Source organism: Syngnathus leptorhynchus, chromosome 3 (genome assembly GCF_054491065.1).
Source record: "Syngnathus leptorhynchus isolate UIUO chromosome 3, UIUO_Slep, whole genome shotgun sequence".
Classification (NCBI taxonomy): Eukaryota; Metazoa; Chordata; class Actinopteri; order Syngnathiformes; family Syngnathidae; genus Syngnathus; species Syngnathus leptorhynchus.
This window is the reverse complement of record NC_141197.1, coordinates 8,973,391-8,992,776: the sequence shown is the minus strand read 5'-3', so window position 1 is coordinate 8,992,776 and position 19,386 is coordinate 8,973,391. Positions and strand designations below refer to the sequence as shown.

General features: G+C 39.4%; 5 protein-coding genes across 6 annotated transcripts; 3 read left to right on the top strand and 2 right to left on the bottom strand.

Annotated features, from left to right (window-relative positions):
• Positions 1-154: 154 nt before the first annotated feature.
• Positions 155-2,777, bottom strand: LOC147059115 (uncharacterized). Its single transcript, XM_085908319.1, has 2 exons — positions 2,385-2,777; positions 155-2,051 (listed from the first exon to the last, which is right to left on the bottom strand). The coding sequence occupies exons 1-2, from the start codon at positions 2,497-2,499 to the stop codon at positions 1,078-1,080; spliced, it is 1,089 nt and encodes a 362-aa protein (XP_085764445.1). The 5' UTR covers positions 2,500-2,777; the 3' UTR covers positions 155-1,077.
• A 734-nt stretch (positions 2,778-3,511) lies between these two features.
• On the bottom strand, positions 3,512-6,248 carry LOC147059114 (uncharacterized). Its single transcript, XM_085908320.1, has 2 exons — positions 5,808-6,248; positions 3,512-5,503 (listed from the first exon to the last, which is right to left on the bottom strand). Exons 1-2 carry the CDS (start codon positions 5,992-5,994, stop codon positions 4,623-4,625), a joined length of 1,068 nt encoding a protein of 355 aa, XP_085764446.1. The 5' UTR covers positions 5,995-6,248; the 3' UTR covers positions 3,512-4,622.
• Positions 6,249-6,515: 267 nt separating this feature from the next.
• Positions 6,516-8,472, top strand: LOC147059113 (uncharacterized). The gene is made up of 2 exons (XM_085908318.1): positions 6,516-6,907; positions 7,316-8,472. Exons 1-2 carry the CDS (start codon positions 6,778-6,780, stop codon positions 8,287-8,289), a joined length of 1,104 nt encoding a protein of 367 aa, XP_085764444.1. The 5' UTR covers positions 6,516-6,777; the 3' UTR covers positions 8,290-8,472.
• A 763-nt stretch (positions 8,473-9,235) lies between these two features.
• On the top strand, positions 9,236-13,860 carry LOC147059112 (uncharacterized). Of its 2 annotated transcripts, none has more exons than XM_085908310.1 (2): positions 9,236-9,603; positions 10,058-11,589. In XM_085908310.1, the coding sequence occupies exons 1-2, from the start codon at positions 9,483-9,485 to the stop codon at positions 11,350-11,352; spliced, it is 1,416 nt and encodes a 471-aa protein (XP_085764436.1). In that variant the 5' UTR covers positions 9,236-9,482; the 3' UTR covers positions 11,353-11,589. The 2 variants fall into 2 exon arrangements, with proteins under 2 accessions (XP_085764436.1, XP_085764437.1); XM_085908311.1 differs by lacking the exons at positions 9,236-9,603; positions 10,058-11,589 and adding exons at positions 11,794-12,217; positions 12,740-13,860.
• Positions 13,861-15,632: 1,772 nt separating this feature from the next.
• LOC147059111 (uncharacterized) lies at positions 15,633-18,056 on the top strand. The gene is made up of 2 exons (XM_085908309.1): positions 15,633-16,016; positions 16,218-18,056. The coding sequence occupies exons 1-2, from the start codon at positions 15,893-15,895 to the stop codon at positions 17,582-17,584; spliced, it is 1,491 nt and encodes a 496-aa protein (XP_085764435.1). The 5' UTR covers positions 15,633-15,892; the 3' UTR covers positions 17,585-18,056.
• The last annotated feature ends 1,330 nt before the right edge of the window (positions 18,057-19,386 follow it).

The following is a 19,386-nucleotide window of genomic DNA, read 5'->3' as shown; positions in this document are numbered from 1 at the left end:
GTGGCAACATTGTGATTTGCTAACACTTAATAAGGTAAGACAAGTCTCATAATATTTCATAAGCCATATTTAAGATACTACTGTTTTTTTTTTGGGGGGGGGGGGTAATTACACACAATCAATACTTCTAAAACCATTTTATTATTGTCTTGAGATTAACAAATTATTTGGTCATACCTTTTTAATAATTTACAGTCATACAAAAGCTCCAGAACAGACAAAAATTCACTTTAACTCAATAGTGGTTCTTAAGCCTGTACAAGCTCAGATGGAAAAAAAAAGACAGTAAAGCATTATTTGCTTTGAATGGTTCAAAGTAATTTTCACAACATGCTGCCTCATATTCCAAAAATAAAAACAAATGTAGTTATCAACACAAGGTCATAAGGATCAGTACACAGCAGGAAGTAACTGCTCAGAAAGAAAAGTGCGTTATATGAGCCTGGAGCCTATCCCAGCAGTCATCAGGCAGTAGGCGGGGGACACCCTGAACCGGTTGCCAGCCAATCGCAGGGCACACGGAGACGAACAACCATCCACACTCGCACTCACACCTAGGGGCAATTTGGAGTGCTTAATCGGTCTACCAAGCATGTTTTGGGGATGTGGGAGGAAACCCACAGGAGAACATGCAAACTCCACAGAGGGAGGGCTGGAGGTGGAATTGAACCCGCACAATAAGCAATGAATCAAATAGTGGCAGATGTTTAAGTACTACTAGTGAGCTATTAGCCAGAACCTGCAATGAGGATGCATTTTTTTTGTTTTTGATCAAACAAAAATCATAATAATAGCTGTTTACTGTAGAAAACTCACTCATTGACCTTTCAAAAACATGCTGATGAGCATGCAAGCTCACTGCACTTTTTTGTTCGACTTTAAAACAAAAAAGTATTTTCTAAGATAGAACAAAACCTTTAACATGTTGCAGGTCTAAAAACAAACGTGCTTAGAGCCAATATTTTCTTATTTACCACAGACAGATACAGGCTACTAACAATGGTCAATGGCTTCCATCACTACCAATAATAATAAGTATCAACATTGGGGGGGGGGGGGGGGCGGGGTATTTGTGTGTCACTCGTCTGAATCTGTTACCAGAAACTGAGGAGGCAAATGCTTCTCTCCACTGTGTGTTTTTATGTGTGCAGCCAAATTTGGCTTTTGAGAAAATCTTTTACCACAAACTGAGCAGGGAAAAGGTTTATCTCCAGTGTGTGTTTTTGTGTGCCTGATTAAACCATCCTTTGTAGAGAAGTTTGCGCCACAAATCAAGCATGCAAATGGTTTCTCCCCAGTGTGAGTTCTTGCATGTGTAACCAAATTTGGCTTTTGAGAGAATCTTTTACCACAAACTGTGCAGGCAAAAGGTTTCTCCCCAGTGTGAGTCCTTGTGTGTGTTCGTAAGTTTCCTTTGATAGTGAATCTTTTACCACACACAGAACAGGCAAAAGGTTTCTCCACAGTGTGTGTTCTTGTATGTGTTCTTAAGTTTCCCTTTCCAGAGAATCGTTTACCACAAAATGAGCAGACAAAAGGTTTTTCCCCAGTGTGTTTTCTTGCATGTGTTCCCAAATGTCCCCTCTGAGTGAATGTTTTACCACAAACTGAGCAGGAAAAAGGCTTCTCCCCAGTATGTATTCTCATGTGTACTTTCAAAGTATACTTGGCATCAAATGTTTTCTCACAGTGAGAACATTTCCAGGGTTTGTTGTTAGTGTGACATATGTCACCTTTTGAGTGCTCCTCGTCATCAGTGTCAGAAGTGTGTGACGTTTGGTCACTGTCTGATAGTGGAGGTAAGAGGCTGTCTGCTTGTGATCCTCCACAGTTGTTGCCATTACTTTCGCTTTCATCATCATCATCATCATCATCATCTTCGATCTTGACAATGACACCAGTCAATGTAAAATTGGTGATATCGGCCTCTTCTTCTTCCTCCTTAATGTGGGGAAATTCAGACATCACTCTCTCCTCCTCCTCCTCTTCTTCTTCTTTAGCGTAAGGCGACTCCGGCTCCTGCTGCTCTTGGCAAAGAAATTCACTGACATCTATAGAACACAAGAAGACAGAAAACATGGTGTCATTTTGATGTTGTGTTTTATTTGTTTTGGCGACATGTTTAAGGACTTGAGCTTTGGGTCACGGGTTAAGCCCTGCTGAAGACACATAAAAAATGGAAATGTAGTAATTGGAGAGACGCTTGTCATAGCTAATGTATGTCAATAATAGAAGTCATTATTAAGGAAGAGTCAATAAACTGCCGACATGACACAACGTACTTGCGTTTAGCCGCAATATCAAACTGTAAATTTCGGACATTAACCTGTCCGGCTTAGTAACCCAATAGTTACTTAACTAGTGTAAATGAACCGTTACCTAACCTGTTTTCCGGAACCCAACTCGAGGCTTCTTGAAAACAGCGTCCAGTAACTGACGTCGCTTGTTCCCCTTGGTCCGAGAAAGTTCACCCTCGTCTTCTAAAATGTTGGCAGACATTTCCTCGTGATAATCAGTTTATACTCACACTTGATCGAGTCTCTTTGTTCGCAGCTAGCAAGTTATGCTAAGCAAGCTGGAGACGCTTCAGTGTGCAGAGAGACGAGTGACCGCAATGAGTTTATCCAGACATAAAGACTGAACTCATGATGTTTTTGTTTAGTAAATAAGCGATAGGACATATTGTGTTGTGGCTTTCGTATGTTAAGTTGTTATTTTTAATGACGCTCGTTTAGTTAGCAAAGTGGTACACGGAGGGAGCGCTGCAGCGGAAATTGTACGGCAACTCTACCAGGACAAACCACTTGCCAGAGTTACAAACATGAGCGAAAGCAAATTAAAATAACATTTATCAACGATGAGTTAAAAAACGATTAGCAAGCATGCTTTCAAAAAGAATATATTAAAAATTCCGTTGTAGATACATACATATGTGGACGACAAATGTAAAACGCTGGAGGACCAAGCGTGCCAAACCTAAATATATGAAATAGTACCTATTTAAATATTTCATTTTATTTAATGTATTCAATACTTATTGAATTATTTCAATACTTATTTTTGTAGTCATTTATATATTTTAATATTTTTTTTCAATATTTATTTATTAATTCAATTTATTTATTTCCAGGGATGACTCAAGTATTTCTTCATTCCAGGACTAAAGGGAGGTTTGACGATACACAAGAAGACTGAGAAAATAATATTAGATAAAATGCTGTCGGTGTCAGGGACCACGGTTCATAGCTCATGCTGGACCACAACTACCTGAGTTGACATGACATCAACCTGACATTTTTAATTCTATGCGACATCCATTTTTATTAACTTGACAAAATAGGAGGGGGGAAAAAAGAACTAGCTAGCCTTGGTTCAGTGTTGCCTAGCCTTACTATTATGAACAAGGAGAACACGAGAAGAAGAAAAAACTCATCTTGTACCACAAGTTCTTGTATGCCTAATCAACAACTGCCTAAAAATAGGATCAGTTCCAAGCACATATTTGCACAATCTTTGACATCTTTATTGAACAATATTATTACATTCTTGTGGTGTTTGATGATGAATGGATTCGATACTGATGAGTGTATGAAAATACACTCATTAAGCATGACAAGCTACTGTATACTCCAGGACTATAACACGATTTATCACATCACAACATATCAAAACAGTCCACATAATACAATACACATCCTCTCCTATATTCACAGGCATCAGTGTTTGTCCATGTATACATGCTATCTATGGAGAGTCAGTTGGCCATTTATTGTCCTTTAAGGTTCATGTACTCGTATGCTCTTTTCCCCTCACTTGTAAGACAATTCAGTGTACGAGTAAAATATGGTTTACTAGTGACACTTATTTCCATTACTGTAAAACATCTCTACACACTAGCAGGACACCTACATGTTACTTGTGGGATGAAACTGGGCAGTAGTTAATGTGTTGCGCTCGTGACGTGATCAAATTCTACTAGCTATCAAGCCCTTTACTTGTAGCGCTAGTAGTGCACAGATGTCAGAGTTCACAGTTTTGCCTCACTAGTTCTATGCAATTGTCCTTCTAGTGTCCCCAAAGTCTCCTATGAGAGTGCAAAATGTCACCCAGAAGTGGGAAACATGACTTGTTCTACTAATAATAATAATCATTATTATCCATCCATTTTCTGTACCGCTTATTCCCATCCCACCAGTGTTTATTATTATAATAATAATATAATTTATAGTACATTATATTTCATAGCAGTCTCAAAGTGCTACAATACAGAGGCTGCAATAAAAATAGCAGTTAAATATACAGTATACCTTTACAAAAATCAAGACAAAAATAAAAGGAAGAATTTAAATAAAAAACATTTACAAATATAACAGTTTAAAGCTTGACTTGGCAATAGTCATGAAAGGATTTTTAATAGGGCTTTTGAAAAAAAAACAAAAAAAAAAACACTTTTGAGACCCCCACATTTTATGGAGCCCCAAGGGCACTAATGCTCTAATTTGTCTTACGAGAGAGGACAAAGAACGTACTTGTAAATGGGCCTATTGAATAAATGCTCACACTGATTTTCCTTCCTGTTATCTTTGTATTTATACATCCCCACTTTGATGTTCTTCTTCTAATCACACACACTTGAGTTCAACACTTTGACCGGTGTGTTTCTTCATGTGCTTACTCAAACCGGACTGATAGCAGAAACTTGTGTTGCAGATCGAGCAGGAGAAGGTTTTTTCACCAATGTGTGTTCTGATGTGTCTGATCAAACTTCTCTTCAGGGAGAATCTTTCACCACAGAATGAGCAGATGCATGGTTTCTCTCCCGTGTGACACCTCATATGTCTTATCAGGTTTCTCTTGTTGCCAAAGGTTTTGTCACACTGAGGACATTGCGGTTTCTCCCCAAAGTGCGTTTCCATGTGCTGAAATAATGCCGACTGAAAAGTAAAACTTGAGTTGCAGACTGAGCATGAAAAAGGTTTTTCTCCCGTGTGTTTTCTCGTGTGTGTTATTAAATAATCCTTCCGAGAGAATCTTTTGCCACAATCTGAGCACAGGAAAGGTTTCTCTCCTGTGTGACATCTCATGTGTCGTTTAAGATTCCTCTTGTTTCCAAATGTTTTGTCACACTGAGTACATTTCACATGTTTGTCATCTGCGTGTCCTGTCACATCACCTTTAGGGTGATCATCGTCAGTATCAGACATCGTGTCGCCACTATCTGATAGTGGTGCTAAGCGGTTGGTTGCTTGTGATCCTCCATCATCTATTGTTGTCTTGTGATGACTTGAGCTGCTGCTCGCAGCCTCTGTCCTTCCGTTCTCCTCACGCTGAACTTTGTCTTCATCGTCTTCACTCTTCACAATGACACGATACACTGAGAAATCCAGCCCTTGAAGAAGCTCCCCGTCCTCTTCCACTTTAATGTAGGGTGGCTTGGGCTCCTCCTGCTCCACCTCGGAACTCCGCTCCTGCTGCTCAAGATTAGATTCTTCTTCACTGATATCTGCAGGACACAAGAGGACAAACACACATGGTTTTGTGAAGTCAAACTTTGTTATTTTTGTGTCATTATGAATTATCATTTATGCCACCACTTCCATGCAGACCTTAAGGCGATCACTTTTTAAATGGAATCGAGTGAGAGTAGGCTCAAAGAAAATCTTTAAAATATGATCAACTAAGTTTTAATGTGTTTAAACATTTAGAACGTGGGAAGGATAAAACCACAGTACTGTCTTTCAGGCGGATGAACACACAGTTTAACCACTACACACTTCTAAACGTGAGCGGAAGCTATGACAATAAACCTGGTATGTGTCGAGGCTTCTTGAAAACAGCATCCAGGAGTTGACGTTGGCGCTCGTTCTCCTCTTTTGTCCGACAAAGTTCCTCTTCGTAATCAGCTATCGTTCTCTCAAACACTACAAATACTTCTTCAATGGCCGCACTCAGTCGTTGATTTAGCAACGCTCTCAACATTTCAACTTTACACATTTTCACACGATAATCATAGCACTTAACACTCACACTCGAGCGCTGCTGAGCAATACTGCTAACTTCGCAGCTAGCAAGCTAAGCTATTTTGAGAATCTTCAACGTGACCCAAGAAGAGTTTATCACAACATTAATAATGTTTACTATGTTATATAAACAAACCATTCACTACACCAAGAGCAAACTGTGATGTAATGAACTCAAGGACGAGGACTTTTCAAGACTGTATCGCTGTTTTTTTTTTTCTTTTTCTGTTTTACTTCCGGTACAGTAAAAAACTGCGATTGCTTCATAGTGGTGCATTGCTGCCTCCCTGAGACGGGAATATGCCATTACACCCTTGAAGTTCCACAAAAAAAAGTGACAGAATTATTAAGAAATGAGCACAATGAAACATTCTACTTTAAATTCAAACCATGATGTGAGATAGCCGAGTACAGCCTACGTTTCCCAAAAAATTGCAACAATTATACCGGAATATTTAGCGTGATATGAACCACCCAGACCAAAGGAGGCAGTAACGTACCTGAATGAACCGAATGTGTCTTCTCTGCAGGAAATTGAAATTAGGTCAGCAAGGAGCTGCAGGAAGTGAGACGTCCGTACCATTCCATTAATATTGCGGCTTTTGCTTTGTAATCTGTTTATATTTAGGCCGTGAAACCGATTAAACATAACCTACTCTCGAGTAGGTGCACTATAAAATTTCACCTACTAATTTAGTCCGCTGGCTAACAAAAGAGACGCAGAGGTTAACCTCATATCGCACGGAGACTGAGATTAATGTGTGACAGTTTGGAAAGAATGATCGAGGAGTACGTAGGGGACATTTGTCGATCAAAAGTGAAAAACGAGCGACAAAGTCAGCTACCGGACGTCGTTTTAAAGCATCCAGATGAAACGCACAGAGCAGGTTTGTTCATCTCCCCTCATAATCGTTTTAATTGTCAATCTGTTTGGGCCGAGGCATTCTTAACGGGGTGAGTTTTTCCCCTCCCAAGAATTCCCGTATTAGCCGTAACGCTGATTAAACGTAGTTACAATGTGTCCACAAATGCCATGGGAATTAAAAATGAATCACAAATGCATGCTCTGATTTCATAGTGATCTGCTTTTTTCTTTGTATTAATGTGACCTCCTTAATGAAAGTCGTAGATGATGAATCTAGAGTCTTTCTATGTCAATTGCTTAATATTATGAAAATATGTTTGTTCTCTTCTTAAAATTTGATTTTCTTCTCTCAAAACATTCAGTAACATTCACAACTTAGCATAGGTTGCCTTTTCCAAACTTTGTGTGCTTGTCTTAATATTTCCTGCAGATGTCGGTGAAGAGCAGCAGGATTGGAGCTCCAGGACAGAGCAGGAGGAGCCAGATTCCCCATATGTTAAAGAGGAAGAAGACGAACATAGCATTGGTGAGGAGGAAGAGCGGTTTCGAGAGCTGGATGAGGCTGATCCCTCCCAGCTGCTCTTTAACCGCGTCATTGTGAAAAGTGAAGATGAGGAAGATGAAGGTGATGGAGACCACTGTGGAGGATCACCAGCAGACAGACCCATAGCTCCACTTTCAAATAATGAGAACATGTCATACTCTTCTGACACGGATGATGATGAACACTCTAAAGGGGATATAACTTGTCATTCAGACAGCAAAGCTTTGGCATGTCTTCATTGTGAGAAAACATTTAGCAACAATGCCAATCTGAGACGACACATGATGATACACACGGGAGAAAAACCATTCATGTGTTCAGTGTGTGGGAAAAGATTCTCTCAGAAGACATCAATGATAACACACACAAGAACACACACTGGAGAAAAACCTTTTTCTTGCTCAGCGTGCCACAAATGTTTTAGTGATTATTCCACTTTGACCAAACACATGAGAACACACACGGGTGAGAAACCCTTTTCATGCTCAATTTGTGCTAAAAGATTCTCACAGAAGGCAACTATGAGAACACACACAAGAACACACACTGGGGAGAAAGCATTTTTTTGCTCATTTTGCAATACACGATTTAATGTTCGTTCAACATTGGTCCAACACATGAGAACACACACGGGTGAGAAACCATTTACCTGCTCTGTATGCGCTAAAGGTTTTGGTCATCCTGCAGCACTAGCAAGGCACATGAGAACACACACTGGCGAGAAAGTTTTCCATTGCAGTGTGTGTGGTCAAAGATTCTCTTACAAGTATCAAGCAAATAAACACAAGTGTGTTGACAAGAACAGCAGTGAAGGAAGCTGCACAACTTTAAATAGAACGAATTTTGACTTTCACATGTAGTTAACACTGTCGATGCCAAATTGCAAACGAAATGCACTGCTGGGTTCATGATGTACAATACTCATAACTTATTGTAGCGCATCTCAGGGGACTTAGTGATGCTACTTATTCATGTTTGAAAATATATATAGTACAGTCCATGGTTATCAATTAAACTGCGTGAATAAAACATCATCAAACATATCCAGTCTTTAGTATTTTAATTATATTAAATACCATATTTATGGCTTCATAGACAATGGAAACACATGCCCCAATATTGTAAATAAACTAGATTTGCCCCATTCCTACATGAGTAAACAACATACTGTGGTGCAAAGGCAGCAAAACAACTAACACTTGGTACTTTGATAATGGTACAAAAAAATACCTTGGTAAAAGTGCTGATTCAACTCCTGTATTTAAGTCAAAGTAAAAAGGTTATTTATATACACTATCCGTTTTGATAAATTTTCAAATAAATAATCCTCAAAGTACACAGGCTCCCTCTAGTGATACTGTATTTGAAAGAATCATTGAAATTTTGAAAAAGCCACAAGAGGCTTCAAATTTCTTTTTAAAATTTGTTGAAGTTTTAACTACAATACAATTGGATGTCATCATTTAGAATGTTTTTGTTCTCAAACATTTATTAGATGTTCTTTTTTTTTTACTTGTACTGCAATACATTTAGGTACCATCATTATTCCAATATAATTGAGTATTTTGCTATAGTTTCAGTGGGTAACAAAAGTTATAATAAAACCGCTGGGATAAGTGGGATAGAATAAGGGGCTCTGAAGATGAATGAATACTTTTTAAGAGTGAAAACTCAACCTGACTTATTTACGTCAGCTCAGTACAAAGTTACAGTAAACCTCTGTTTTTGTCAGGCTATGGCGTGTAATGACACCTCCTCACCTGAGGAGGCAGTAATAAACCAAAGTGACAACAACTGTGTCCTGTCTTCCGGAAGTAAATTCAAAGCATAACATAGTTAGCAAGGTGGCATTTAGCATATAGCGTATAGGCTGTGCTTCACTGAATACTTCTTTATATGCATTGCTGAACATACGTCGGCAACGGCGATCTTTTTTTTAATTTAATTTTATTACGACCACTTATTTACTTTTTTCTGTCCCGATAAACTCATCAGGGTGGACTGAAGTTTCCCCTGCTGTTCGTCGTTTGTTGTCGCAAAGTCAAGTGGGAAAATGTGTGCAAAAAGTGTGAAAGAAGAGTACGAGAAGGACATTTCTCAAACAGATGAGCAGAACGAACGTCAAAGACTGGACCCTGTATTCAAGAGACATCAAGTTGTGTTGCACAGGGAAGGTTGGTAAACTCTCAAAGAACTACAGTAGTGTACAATTTTAAAACTAGGTTAGTTTGTAAGTTTTTAGTAAGAACTAATAATGTACCCTCGTTATCATGTCATATGGACCCTTGAGTATCAATTGCAATGTAACTTGAATTCGTGATTGCTCTCCTTGAATAAATCGAGACCCATTGTCCACATGGAGAACACTTATACTGAGATAACTAAACAGTGTGACACTGGCACTGGTTAGGGTTTTTTTTTTTTGTATTGTGGGATTTGAGAACTTGTGTTGGAAGATTTTTTGGGGCACACTATCTTCAGTTGTTAGCATTGGAAGTTTTATGTCACATGGGAAAAATAAATCAAAGTTGTCTACAGTTTGTGTGTTGATTCATTCATTATAATATCTTCATCATATCTGTTGACATGTACAGCACATTACCTAATCTTGTGTCTTCTTGTTTCCAGAAGAGGCCAGTGAAGAATATCTTCATACTGAGCAGCAGAAGTGGAACTTCAGGATGAAACAGCCTGGGTCAGAGCCCCCAATTGTTAAAGAGGAAGAACAACAGCTAAAGTACCCCTACATTAAAGATGAAGAGGATGCACAGCCTCTTCATATTGAAGAGGATGAGGAGAAAGGCAACCTCAACATTAAAAAGGAAGAAGAGGACAGCGATATTACCACGTTTCCATGGACTCATGTCATTGTGAAGAGTGAAGACCAAGATCAGTGGTCAATACTCCGTCCCAGTGAAAGTAAGGAGAATGGAGGGGAGGAGCCACCAAGCAGCAGCTCAAGTCAATGCATGACAACAGAAGGTGACGGAGACCACTGCGCACCACTATCAGAGAGTGACGACATAACTTCACACTCTTCTGACACTGATGAAGACAAGCATGCTAAAGGGAAACAGTTTGCCTGCTCTGTCTGCAGCACAAATTTTAGTGTTCATTCACGTTTTGTTCAACATATGAGAAAACACACTGGGGAAAAACCCTTTTCTTGCTCTGTGTGTGGTCAAATATTCTCTCAAAGAGGTGCGTTAACAAGACACACAAGAACACATTCCGGGGAGAAACCTTTTTCTTGTTTAGTCTGTGGTAAAGGATTTACTCAGAAGGAACACTTGGTAACACACACCAGAACACACACAGGAGAGAAACCTTTTTCCTGCTCAGTGTGTGGTAAAAGTTTCTCTGTAAAGGGAAATTTGATAACGCATACAAGAATACACACCGGCGAGAAGTCTTTTGTCTGCTCGGTCTGCGACTTGAGTTTTGTTGATCGTTCATCATTGGTTCAACACATAAGAACACACACTGGGGAGAAACCTTTTTCCTGTTCAGTCTGTGGTAAAAGATTCACTCAGAAGGGACAATTGAACACTCACTCAAGAACACACACAGGAGAAAAGCCTTTTGCCTGCTCAGTCTGTAACTTAGGTTTTGGAGATCGTTCCACATTGGTTCTACACATGAGAACACACACTGGGGAAAAACCTTTTTTCTGCTCAGTTTGTAACAAAAGATTTGCTCAGAGAGCACATTTAAGAACACACACAAGGACACACACTGGAGAGAAACCTTTTACGTGCTTAGTTTGCAACACAAGTTTTGCTGATCGTTCATCATTAGTTCAACACACGAGAATACACACTGGTGAGAAAGTGTTCAATTGCAGTGTGTGTGATCTGAGGTTCTCTTATAAGTATCAGATGAAAAAACACAAGTGTCCCGGTGAGAGGAGCAGCAGCACATGACGCTGCAGTCTTTAAATAATAATCAAACTTAGTTCTAACAAGCTGAGAAACTTTGAGTGCTAGCCCTGATGAATATTTACAGTATTTGTGACATTAAATGAAACAAGTCTTCAAAGTGTAAGCACAAGTGTGCTGGGAAGAAGTTCATTTGAAAGAGACTGACTTTGACAAAAAAAGCCACCTGATCACCTGTTTGGCATGCTAAACTTGGTCAATAAAGTTGATTCTGATTAATCATCAATGTTTTTTAGTCGGGTGATTGGTGCAATATACAAACAAAAGTCATATCCTAGTTCTTTGCCAAGTCAAATTGTATTTAAAAACACGAATAGATAAAAATCTACGGAAAATTTCTCTAAAATACTAATGTAATTGTTTTTTTTTTTTTAAAGAAAACAAAAGGCAAACGCCACAAGCGAGAATTTGTCCAAGTGGAGTTGCCGTACGACTCCCACTGCAGCTTTATTTCCGTGTACGTTTTGGGTAACCAAATATGAGCTTCAGAAAATATGCTTTTTCTGAATTACAACAGAATATATAGAAGCTTCGACACATTGTGTCCCATTGGTATTACGGCATTTATTAAGATATCCATAGATACTTCTCGGTTTCTGTTGAAGCGGATTCTACAGTCATCTTAGCTTAGCTCGCTAGCCGCTGTCGAAGCGACACGTTTGTTGGCGACACGTTGCGGAGTAGAAATCAAGTCTGAATGTAAAGTGATGTGATGGTCGTCTTATTATGTGTGCGAAAAGCGTAAAAGAAGAGTACATTGATGAACTTTCTGGAACAAAAGAGAACGATCCACAACGTCAAATACTGGACTCTAGTTTCAACGAGTCTCAGGAGAACTCTCACAGAACTGGTACGTTTATTCACTACTTTCCCATCCTTCTTTACAAACTACTTGACTACCTCCAGTCAACGACATTTTTCAAACCATCTCAATTGAATCCCCGATTCTGACGTACGTCATTGGCCGGTTTCCGTAGAACAGTATGTGATCGGTCAGATCAGAAGCCGATTAATGTCTTTCATGGATGGTCACAAAGACTGATCACAGCAGCTCGTACTTGTCAATCATGCGGTGCAGTGCCTTTCCTTGACACTTCACGTTACAGACCAAACCAGTGACTGAATAATTCTGTATTACTGTGCAATGCATGTTTTGGGGATGTGGGAGGAAACCGGAGCACCCGAAGAAAACCCTCACAGGCACGTAATTGAACCCGCAACCTTTGAGCTGTGAGGTGGACGTGCTAAGCAGTGCTCCACCACTTTGTGGAAGTATTGTGAACAAACATTTCAGCTCGGGCGACTGTCTGTATGTCTGAACATTTGTGTCTGTATAAATAATGACTTGACTAAGCAGTGTCTTGTCTTGCAGTCCTCAGTGAAGAGCTTCATCCTGAACAGCACAAACCAGATTCCCTTCACATTAAAGAAGAAGAAGAAGAAGAGGAGGAGGCTGAGGCTAAGTTGCCATTCACCTGTGTCATTGTGAAAATTGAAGGTGATGATGATGATGCTGAAAAGGAAGGTGGAGGAGAATCACAAGAAGACAGCCTCTTAGCTCCTGTAACAGACAGTGACAACAAAATGTCTGACTCTGATGATGATGAACTCCCTAAAGTTGATGGGACATGTCAAACAGATGACAAACACTGGGAATGCTCCCTCTGTGACAAATCTTTCTCTGCCAAAAAAAATCTGAGAAGACACATGATGCTCCACACAGGTGAGAAACCTTTCACCTGTTCAGATTGTGGTAAAAGATTTACTAGTAAGGCACATTTGAATCGACATACAAGGACACATACTGGAGAGAAACCTTTTTCCTGCTCAGTCTGTGGTCTTCGAGTCAGTCAAAAGATTAATTTAACAAATCACATGAAAACACACACAGAGGAAAAACCTTTTACCTGCCCTTTTTGCGCTAAAGCATTCGCTCGCAAGGCACATTTGAACCGGCACACAAGAATACACACTGGAGAGAAAGCCTTTGAATGCTCACTCTGCACCTTAAGTTTCAGTGACCGTTCAAGTTTGGCGAAACACACGAGAGAACACACTGGGGAAAAACCCTTTTCCTGCTCACTTTGTACCAAATGTTTCTCTCAGAGACGTGCTTTGACGAGACACATAAGAATGCACACTGGTGAGAAACCATTCAGTTGTTGTGTGTGTGATAAAAGATTCCCTCAAAAGTATCAGGTTAAGAAACACAAGTGTGTTGTTGACAAATGCAGAAGTAAATGAATCTGCACAATTGTGTGAAAACTTTAGGTGGAAGTGACACATGATGTCATGCTAGAGACAAACGGTACAGGATTTTCTCAAAAGCAGCATTTGATCGAACACACCAGAATGCTTACGGGAGAAAAAAAAACATTCATCTGCTCAGTTTGTGGCAGAAGATACTCCCAGAAGGGCAATTTAAAGAAGCACATCAGAACGTACACTGGAGAAAAACCGTTCAGCTGCTCAGTATGCACTAAAATGTTTAGTGAGTGTTGAGCAATGATGAGGCACCTGCGAAGACACACCGGGGAGAAACCTTTTACCTGCTCCATGTGTAACACACACTTGACTCATTGTTCGACACTGGTGACGCACTTGAATATGCACACTGGAGACAAAACATTTCCTTGCTCAGTTTGTGGTAAAAGATTATCTGTAAAGACACAGTTGACATGACACATGAAAATACACACTGGTGAGAAAATGTTCACTTGCGGCACGTCATGAAAGATTCTTATACAACTACCAGCTTGCTAAACACAAGTGTGCAGCAGTACCAATGAAGCTACAGGATGTTAATTTTTTTCTTTCATTTCTTTTTTGTACATGCCACAATGTTTTCAAATAAACATGATTTGTTGATTATTCTACTGGTTAACATCAAATTGTATTATTGTTTGAATTAACACCTTTTTCATGTTCAGTTTGCAGCACAAGTTTTAGTTACCATACGTCCTTCATTCACCACATAAAAAAATACTCTCGTGAGAATGTTTTGCTAAAAGTGTGTGTGATTAAAAAGTTTCAAAAGTGTTGTTTGTGAACCAAGTGCAGATTTGAAGCTGGAGGATGCATTTACATTATTTGTCTGTTTGGTTATAATATGCTGTGATGTATTAACTGGCTTTCGTAGTCCTCAGTTAATTTCTTTCCTCCAAACTAATCCTCATGGAAGTAGAAGTGGCTGGATTCCTCATTTCCAAAATGTATTCTTCCGCAATGTAATCCGTTCAAACTGTGGCCTCACATTTGCTTGTATCATTTCAGCATTGCCGTGATTGGGCAAGTAAACTGGCTTAAAAGCACAAATGTCACTTAAGCCCTGGGTTGCCACATTAATTTATGTTGCCGACAAAAGCAAATAAAAGGTGTCGTCTTCATGTTCTCCTAAAATAATTTTTGTTTATGTTTTAAGTGTAGCACATTTGTGACCAAACTGCTATTGGTATCATGAGACAATGTTGGCAAAACAGTGGAAACGCCCCATTTTAGAGGACTCTCCCATATTTATGAACCCTTTTAAGTCACGCCCATAGCCAGCAACATAACCAGATCATAAGCCCGTTATTTATTGTAGAGGCAATGTTTAAAATCACATTTTTTAACACTGTCATACAAATAGTGAAAAGAAAATACTGTAAATTAGTTTGTGTGTAAAAACAATACAATATCCGTTAAACACAAACGCAGTTTGTCAATTGGAACAGATTTGTCCAAATGGACTTTCCGTTTCATTTCCGCTTTCTACTTCCGCTTATGTCTAGCGCGACCATACAACTTCCGACATGTTCAAGAAGAGTACTAAAATCAGTATCCATACCTGTACGAGCAAGTGCCTCAATGTAAAGGGCTAATAGTAATTGTTGGTTTGCTAAATTACTGCTCCCCCTAGTAATTTCAAACATACTTTCTGTCATGACACATGAACTCAGCAAATTAGCACAGTACAAAAGAGACATTTTTATGCAATATCTGATTTGTTTTCGTATTTAATTCCACAGATATCACATAAAGTATACACGTTTTAAAAAGAAAACATAGCGTCTTTATTTGTAATTGGTAATATTATATGAAAACCGGGTATACAGCTGCAATCATCCGCCATAAAACATAAATAAAACGTATATCAGAATCCGATAAAAATTTGCGAAGTTATATGTAGCAATAAAAAGCCACAGTTTTGTGATCGTGACGTGTAGTTTGTCCAAGTGAGCTTGCCGTCCAACTTCCGCTACTGCTGTACTTCCGTATACGTTTTGCGTCACTACACGAGCTTCATTTAATGCCTCTCCCCAAATTCCTACAGAAAGCACTTAAGCCTCGACACATAATGTCCCATTACTCTCTTACTGGAGTAAAACCTCATTGAGGGAATCGTCATATTTGTATAAACTCGTTTTAGTGTACTTTTAAGCTTCTTACGATAGCTTAGCTCCGAACAAAGAGACGCGTTTATTAGCATCGTATCGCTACGCGGAGATCAAGAGTGAGTGTAAAGTGTTGGTCATCATCGTGTGAAATGTGTGCAAAAAGTATCAAAAATGGCTACGAGGGTGAACTCTGTCGAACAAAAGAGGAGAACGAGCAACAACATCAACTACAGGACGTTGTTTTCAAGAAGCCTCATGTGAGACACGGAGCAGGTTTGTTCATCTCTTGATCATTTTCTAGTTAATTCTTTTTATTTTTAACAGCATTCCTGTATATATTTCGTTTTTGTAATGAATTCCTCAGTCATAAAGTTAAAGATGCGGGCACTGTGTGACGTAAATGTGGAGTCATGTTGATGTTGAGGATTGGATTCACAATTCTACCTGTTCTTGACATCTTCACCCCTCTTGCAGTCATTCATGAAGATCCTGCTGAGCAGCAGATGCAAGAGACCTCCGATTTGAATGAGGAAGATGTGCTGGAGCCCTACTGCATTAAAGAAGAAGAAGAGGAGGACTCAGAGACCACTGACATTAAAGCGAAACAGGGCCCGGAGCCCCCATGCAGTGATGAAGATGAAAATGAGAGGTCCACTGATGTTAAAGAAGAAGAGGAGGAGTCGGCTATCACTAAATTGCCCTTTAACTGTGTCATTGTGAAGATCGAAGGGGATGATGATGATGAGAGCGAAGGTGATGGAGGCAATGGTGGAGGATCACAAGCAGACAACTTAGCGCCACTCTCAGATAGTGACAACACAACCTCACACTTACCTGACACTGATGAGGAATGTGCTGAAGAGGATGTAACATGTCACACTGAGGCTAAACGTTGGGAGTGTTCTCAGTGTGGGAAAAGCTTTGACGCCAAATATACTTTGAAAGTACACATGAGAACACACACTGGAGAGAAACCCTATTCTTGCTCAGTCTGCAGCTTAAGTTTCAGTGTTCGTTCTTCATTGGTCAATCACACGAGAACACACACTGGGGAGAAGCGTTACACCTGCTCAGTCTGTGGTAAACGATTTGCTCAGAAGGGACAACTGACAACACATACAAGAATACACACTGGTGAGAAACCTTATGTTTGCTCAGTCTGCAACGTAACTTTCAGTCTCCGTTCATCGTTGGTCAAACACATGAGAATACACACGGGAGAGAAACCTTATGCCTGCTCAGTCTGCAATTTAAGTTTCAGTATTCGATCGGGATTAGTTCGCCACTCAAGAACACATACAGGGGAGAAACCTTTTGCTTGTTCACTGTGTGGGAAGAGATTCACTATCAAGGGAAGCTTAATAACACACACCAGAACACACACCGGAGAGAAGCCGTTTGCCTGTTCCATCTGCAATGTAAGTTTCATTGACCATTCAGGGTTGCTTCAACACAAGAGAACACATACGGGTGAGAAACCTTTTGCCTGCTCAATTTGTGGTAAAACATTCTCTTTAAAGGGAAATTTAACAACACACACAAGAACACACACGGGAGAGAAACCTTTTGCCTGTTCAGTCTGCGACTTAAGTTTCACTGACCGCTCAGGATTGCTCAAACACATGCGAACACACACTGGGGAAAAAGAGTTTTCCTGCACAGTGTGTGGTCAAAGATTCTCTCAAAGAGGCACCATGACAAGACACTCCAAAAGACACACTGGTGAGAAACCATTCAGTTGTAGTGTGTGTGATAAAAAATTCTATGATAAGTATGAGATTAAGAAACACAAGTGTGCTTTGGCAAATAAAAGAGAAGCCAATGATGATGCCGGACTTTAATGAACTGCAAGGTAACTTTTTAACAAGTTCAGAAAGTGTTTGTGTTTGCAGTAATATGGAAAATACGCATAAAATATACAATATGATCAAATGTAACATCTCAGACTCACTAAGTCATTACAAAGCCTCAAATTAATTACATTTGACTCAAGTCCTAATAATTCTTACTGTTGCTCCTTGAGGTCTATTGCACATTTTGCAATTCATTATGCAGATCTTTTTGTTGTCACTTTTACAATTTTATTTAAATCGTATTATCTTTATATTGCTCTCATAATATCCTATTTTCTTAACCATTTGTCTCCTCTAGACAATTAATGTACATAACATAAATAATGTACATAATGTTTGCTCTCTTTAATATGTTTATGATTGCTTCCACTACTGGATACCACAAATAACTCCTACAGCAATAAAGTATTATTTCCATTTTTTTGGGTGATTTCAAGTGTTCCCTCCTCCTTTGGAAGATAAGACTTCCTTCTTGCCATCCTAACTCATATCCCAGACATCAAGAAGAAGCGAGATTGTTGTCAAAGCGAGTAGCCAACACGTCAGCCTCTTGGCAGTCTTCCTGAACAGTTTTCTTTTCGCCGGTTTTGGAAAAATGTCCAGTTTTTAATAAAGTCATTATTAGTCCGATTATATCCACATGATGATGAATCTTCGCTATGATCCATGGTGACTGTCCCGCGCGCACTGTCACGACTGATGGGAATAGATTTATGGCATGAAACGCAGCGCAACTATCTAGGGAGGCGGAGCAGTTACCTGGATGGGGCTCTGGCTTGTGATTGGTTGCGGACGATGTCAGCGATCCAAAAGTAACGCTTAAATAAGGGTGTCACACAAACTCAAAATCCGACTTTGCATACCGGGAAGAGCAACGCCTGCAACCGGTAAGGTGCTGGATCTTTTTTAAATTTCCTTTCTGCTGGTTGTTAAACTGCTTGGTCAGCTGATGCCATCTTTGTGAACTAGTCGGATAATTTTTTAACTTGTCACTTTTATCGCTTAGTGCAAACATTTTGAACCGCTGGGCGTTACTGCTGCAAGCGAGCCCGCGTCCTGGTTGATGGTGGATTCTGGGTAGTGAAGTCCGGCTGTAGTGATGCATAACGATTGATGTAGTTTATTCATTGGTCGCTAGTAAAGGGTGCCGTTTGTAGGAATTATTATATTTAGTGCTGGTGCTTTTATGAATGCTTTTTGAATTATTTGCACAACCTTGGATATTGCCGATTCCTTTTTAAATTTCCCGAGTGGCCAGTGTTGACAGCAGGCCACTGGGACTCGAGTGCCCCCTCTGACAGGCTACCAAAAAAAAAAAAAAACTAAAAAAAAAAAAACTGATGCGCTAGATTTGTGCAGTTTTGACTGATTTTGCTAGCTGGCTATCTGTAACGTGACTGTCCATTAATAACATGTAGTAAATATATAAATGAAATAAAAAAAAATAAATAAAAAAAAATAAAAAAAATATATAAAATAAATAAATAAATAAATCTGGGCGATGCACCTGATATCCTAGATCCGCCTTTGATCACAATCTTTTAACAGTTGTCGTCATGCTATTTCATTACTCCTAACTGTCCACTAGATGGTGACAAAAGATTGCAAAGGAGGAACGCGCATTTAACCGTCTTATAAGCGGTCAAATATCCAAAACAAAACAAATACGGCACTATTTAGTTATTTCCTATATATAGCTAGACTTGGCTTGTAAGATGATAATGGTATTAATAATGATGATGATAACATTCAATTTTTATATGGTACTTTTTTTTTTTTATACAGGCGCC

Excerpts from the sequence above, each read along its gene's own strand:
- LOC147059115 (XM_085908319.1), bottom strand. The coding sequence starts at position 2,499 with ATGTCTGCCAACATTTTAGAAGACGAGGGTGAACTTTCTCGGACCAAG. Across the intron at positions 2,052-2,384 it reads AGTTGGGTTCCGGAAAACAG|ATGTCAGTGAATTTCTTTGC; the intron begins GTTAGGTAACGG and ends TGTGTTCTATAG.
- LOC147059114 (XM_085908320.1), bottom strand. The coding sequence starts at position 5,994 with ATGTGTAAAGTTGAAATGTTGAGAGCGTTGCTAAATCAACGACTGAGT. Across the intron at positions 5,504-5,807 it reads GAAGCCTCGACACATACCAG|ATATCAGTGAAGAAGAATCT; the intron begins GTTTATTGTCAT and ends TGTGTCCTGCAG.
- LOC147059113 (XM_085908318.1), top strand. The coding sequence starts at position 6,778 with ATGTGTGACAGTTTGGAAAGAATGATCGAGGAGTACGTAGGGGACATT. Across the intron at positions 6,908-7,315 it reads AGATGAAACGCACAGAGCAG|ATGTCGGTGAAGAGCAGCAG; the intron begins GTTTGTTCATCT and ends TATTTCCTGCAG.
- LOC147059112 (XM_085908310.1), top strand. The coding sequence starts at position 9,483 with ATGTGTGCAAAAAGTGTGAAAGAAGAGTACGAGAAGGACATTTCTCAA. Across the intron at positions 9,604-10,057 it reads AGTTGTGTTGCACAGGGAAG|AAGAGGCCAGTGAAGAATAT; the intron begins GTTGGTAAACTC and ends TCTTGTTTCCAG.
- LOC147059111 (XM_085908309.1), top strand. The coding sequence starts at position 15,893 with ATGTGTGCAAAAAGTATCAAAAATGGCTACGAGGGTGAACTCTGTCGA. Across the intron at positions 16,017-16,217 it reads TCATGTGAGACACGGAGCAG|TCATTCATGAAGATCCTGCT; the intron begins GTTTGTTCATCT and ends CCCCTCTTGCAG.